The 5,030-nt window shown below is 38.1% G+C and overlaps 1 protein-coding gene across 1 annotated transcript in view; it reads right to left on the bottom strand.

Annotated features, from left to right (window-relative positions):
* Positions 1-5,030, bottom strand: part of znf292b (zinc finger protein 292b) — a 20,369-nt gene extending 15,339 nt beyond the window's left edge. Inside the window, exon 1 of the mRNA XM_016523685.1 lies at positions 4,862-5,030. Within this exon, the coding sequence (XP_016379171.1) occupies positions 4,862-5,014 (153 nt within the window). The 5' untranslated portion in view covers positions 5,015-5,030. The remainder of the gene's footprint in view (positions 1-4,861) is intronic.

Genomic DNA, 5,030 nt, shown 5'->3' with positions numbered 1-5,030 from the left:
TTGTATTCAAGCAATTGATGCCGAATTGCCGCTAATTCGAAAGTGAAAGTAAAATGTCACTTTTAAGCTATTTGAAAGCGAGGAAAGTGGGAAAATTCAAACGAACTAAAAACGAACAATTGCTTTATGCCGAATTGCCGGTATTTGAAAGTGAAAGTAAAATGCGCATGCCGCTTTTACAAGCTATTTAAAAGTGAAGGAAAGCGAGGAAAAGAGGGAACGCCCCCGCGGTGATACCGGTATTACCGGTGTTGTCAGACGTCGATTAACCGGTGGGAAAATTTCCTCACCGTCACAACCCTAGTCTGCACGCGCTCTCTTTGAAATAGGAATCGTTCCCACATTTCTTGTTAACATCTTCCATTTATCGCCATCTCGTTTGTATTTGGCCAGTTTGGAGAAAGCTTCACCAAACCTGACCAGTCAGGCGTTTGCGATCACAGGAACTTGAAGACACTTGTACAAACGCGGATGGGTGACATGAATGGAGATGGCTCCAGATCGGCGAAGTAGTATTTGTAGTAGTATTCCCAACAAGGTCCATCGCCCAACACAAAATTAATTTGCTGAATGCATAAACTGTATTTTCCTGCGCTCAAACATGCCGATCTAAAGGAAACGCTGTGTATGGCGTTTCAAGTAATTTGTGAATTACCATAGACTTATAGTCTAAATAAAACTGCTGACTGACTGCACATCAGAGAGCGAGTTTGACTGCTCACGCTCCAGAAATGTCCCTGCTGTCTCCCTCAAGATCTGAGGTGTCCCTCAAATGAGCACTGTGATATTATCCAACAACCGGAACAACAGCAGCCTACAGCACTTCCCTCTCACCCTGAGCTCAGAGAACAGATGAAACATGACCGTCTTACAATACACACACGTCTACATATCTCAGAGAAACATCCCAACAGATATATAGGTCAGTGGACCATCAGAGCGAAACACGAGCACAGCAAGTCACTGCAGCGGAGGACAGAGAGACACACTCTTAATGCAACGGAGAAATAAACTTAAACTAAAGTACACACAAAGCAAAAGAGCTCTCCAGGCAAACAGAGAGCGAACACTGATCTTAATGCTTTTTCTGAAGTTAAGTTGATAAATGCTGTCTGTGATTGGTAGATGATGATGTGCAGCTAGTAGGGGTGTAACGGCACACGTATTCGCAACAAAAATTGTCAGTACAGGTCTTTCAGTTCAGTACATATTAGGGCTGAAATGATTCCTCGAGTTACTCGAATACAAAAAAATCATTGAGGCAAATTATTTACCTCGAGGCTTTGTTTAGTCCATTTACTGTAACCACACACAGAACACTGTGTTTCCCCACGGACCATTATTACTGACGCACAACCCCATAAACACTGGACATATTTAAGACCATAAATCAATATGGTGGCTAGTTATGATGGCCCTACTTAAGAGACTTACGTTTTAGACACTATATTGCCTGTTTTTGCTCTAATTCACCAACAAAAAATAATTCCTGTTTTGTGTCTCTGAGCAGCATGACAGTGTTTCGTTCCTGAATGAATCATCTGTTTAAATGATTCAGTGATATGATACCGGCGGTTTTAATTTCACATTTAAAGCATCTTTTCATTTTTAAAATAATTGTAAATATCAGTATTCAATGTTTTATGTTTAACATAACGAAATATTATGTATGCATTTGTAGCTGCAGGTTAACTGCATTCATGTCCCTCTGAGCTGTATTCTAATTGACTGATTAAATGTAAGAATTTGACTCAAAAGATGAAGCACACTTTTAGAAAAAAAGGCTTTATAAAAGTAAAAATGCCCATAAAATTTAAAAATCAATTTAAACTTATTGGAACAGATTAATTTCTATCACTGCTGTGAACTGACCAGCACAGAATATGAAGGATATCAAAAACAAGTTTTACACACTCTCACTCACACACACACACACACACACACGTACGTAGAGAGACATTTAAAAGGGATTATTCTCCAAATAACTCTAATTTCATGTTGCAGAAAAATGTGTTTAGAAATTGTGTACAGACTCTTGTTCTTGTTCCAAGTTAGCTTCCTCTCCACTGATGTGTGCCTCTCACAAAAGCCACAAAGCCTTCCAAGAAGACAGTGAAGGCTCATGTCATGCTTGAGCTTTAGTTAGGCTGAAACTTGAAAGTTAAGTTGCATGACATAAAAGGCAATGTTTAGGTATTATTATTATTTTGATTACTATTATTTTGATTTATGCCTTAGTTTTAGTTTTGTACTATTTACCTTTTTTTAAAGTAATGTGAAATAGATTTTTGTATTTTTATTATTATTGATATATTTGTATTTGCATTTTGAATGAAATTTGGCACTTAAAGGCATTAAATGGGTTTAGTTTTCACGGTTATTAATGTACACAATTTCAGCAATTAAAATGTTAAAGGGGTCATAATTAATAAAGAAAAATAACTTCTTATCCGATTACTCGATTAATCGATGGAATAATCGGTAGAATACTCGATTACTAAAATAATCGATAGCTGCAACCCTAGGTACATATTAGGGCTGTGCAAATAATCGAATGCTGGAAAATTTTACTTTACCTGTTAGTGATGTCTTAATTATTTAATGTATGTTTAAATAAATCTATTATGAAACAAGTTATGACAGCCACTGGGTAAATGAATATATTTCAACAAAAAATAGAAATTGTATAATTTAGAAGTTAATTAAAAAACTGCATTATGTGCTATTTACATGTTTGCATAAAATTTTTTTTTAATCTTAGTATTGATTATTATAATTAAAAATAAAGAGCAACTGAATTTAAGTTTGGGCTCTGTTGTTAATTGTCTCCTTATAGCAATGTAAAACGGCTTCCTTTAGTTTAGACCAGAAGCTGAGGTAGATCCCTTTTAATTATAATTGAATTTATTTGAAAAAAAGAGCTATGTTCAGTAAACCACTGTTTAATAATAATAATAAAAATTATGTTGTTTTCCTCCAGATGTACCGAAACCGTCAAAACTGAGGAGCGTACCGAACCGTCATGTTTGTAGCTAGCAATCGATTATGTTGGCATGCAGTGAGTGTCAGATTATGATGATGCTGCAAACTATAATAATTATATAGTTCTATCATTACAGATTATGCAGGGCTCCAGACTGCGACAAAAAAAGTTTTTGCTGAGGTCGCCACTGGCAACTATATATATTTACATGTTATGACTTAAAAATGTGCATGTAATGCCTTTTTTCCTGATTGTTTTGCGATCACATCTTTTGTAATGTTCTCGTATTAAACTGAGACGATGCTCATCGAAGTTTTAGTGGAAAAAAGAGTTTCCAACAGTCCTCATCTCTGACGCACACCTGCTAAACTCAGCTGTGCAGCGCGAGAGAGATCGACATGACGGAGACGTGCGAGAGAAAGTGCAGAAAAGCAGTGTCTATTTCGTGCACAACTTGAACAAACTACAACAGGTAAAGCTGTCAGCTGTGTGGATATTGGCAATATCGTTAACAATTCTCGTTTATAATCATTACTAATATGGCTTCTTCTTATCAAGATCTTAGTCTGTGTTCTGTTAATGCGTGAACTTCAGATTATTTGAAGCGCACTTGCCGTCCAGTAATCGCAAACAGCTTTGTTTCTTTTTAATAAACAAAGTATCAGCTTTAAAATGATTCCAAATTCATAACGAAATTCAAACAATAAATACAGTGTTGGCGCTCTTTAATGCGGCAAGTGAACCCATTATATCTTTCTCTTTACTACTATAGTACATAATGAACATGAATTACATCAAAAGATAGGCTATTTTATAAGAGAGCCTACAGTACAGCTCACTGAAATGTCTCGTGTAAAAGCTCATTCAGTGTTTCAAACTGCGGATTTATGTGTTATTGCATTTTAATATTTTTACTTAACTTGTTGTCTACACGATTCAACTCCTATAAAATTGCATTTTACTAATGAAGAAAAACAGACTGAACGTGTGAAAGACACATGACAACATTTACAGGAGGAGCCCAAACTACACTCAGTGGACAAGTGATGCTTACGGTCCGTGATATCGGTACAGATTCTGTGTAATAAACTATGCGTGACTGTATATTTCAAGCTGGAAAAGATGTTTAGTTCCCACTTTAAGTGAACCTTAGTTCCCAGGTCATCTACAAGATGGATTAAAATGCTGATTAAATCAAGAAAAGATGAGACATAAACACATGACAGAATGATTGAAATGTTAAAAAATAATAATAAAATAAATAAAACACGTTTATTCTGTGGCACCTAAAAAAATAATTTTGCGCCTAAGTTTTTTTCTTATAGGAGCCAATGGCTCCTTACTCGATTTTGTTTGTCTGGAGCCCTGCAATGAAAGGCTGCAAGCTTACTGAAGATCTGACACTCACTGCACATCACTATTATCTACAAAAACTTCATGCATTTCAATGCACTGCATTTTATTTTCATATGCAGTGTGAAGTGACAGATTATGGTGATCTGTGCAGTTAGTAATGCATTATATTGATGTCCAGTGGGAGACAGGATGATGTGCAGGAAGGAAGGCTGTAGGGTTATGCCCCTGATGCGCAGTGAAGGATAGATTGTGAAGCTATTGATAACAGATGATGGCGCTGATCAGTTACTAGCTCCTGCAGCTGTGCGCGCGCTGCGTGCTTGTTTACAGTCCTGAGCGTCACGCACACAGCAGCTAAACGAGGCTCAAATCGACGCCGAATGCCTGACTGAGCCTCTGTAAACGCGCTAGCACAGCAGAGCACCGTCTAAACCCGTGTTAGGTCGCCAGGTAGCGAGTTTACTGCTTTACTGTCGCCGTGTGCGAGTGTTTACGAGCTGCTCAGGGACAATCTGCGCTCACCTGACAGAACTCATAGCAGTACTGCGACGCTCGCTCGTCGGGAGACTCCTGGCTGGTCTCCAGAGCCGCCGCTATGTCCCTCAGTCGCGTCGTGAGCGCGTTTAAAGCGCTGGAAGCGTCGCTGCGGTCCTGCTCGGCCTCCTCATCCGCCATCTTCACTTCCAATTCC

Source organism: Sinocyclocheilus rhinocerous, unplaced genomic scaffold (genome assembly GCF_001515625.1).
Source record: "Sinocyclocheilus rhinocerous isolate Xijiao unplaced genomic scaffold, SAMN03320098_v1.1 scaffold210, whole genome shotgun sequence".
NCBI classification, from domain to species: Eukaryota; Metazoa; Chordata; class Actinopteri; order Cypriniformes; family Cyprinidae; genus Sinocyclocheilus; species Sinocyclocheilus rhinocerous.
Note: the sequence above shows the minus strand (reverse complement) of the source record. Positions and strands in the feature narration are given on the sequence as shown.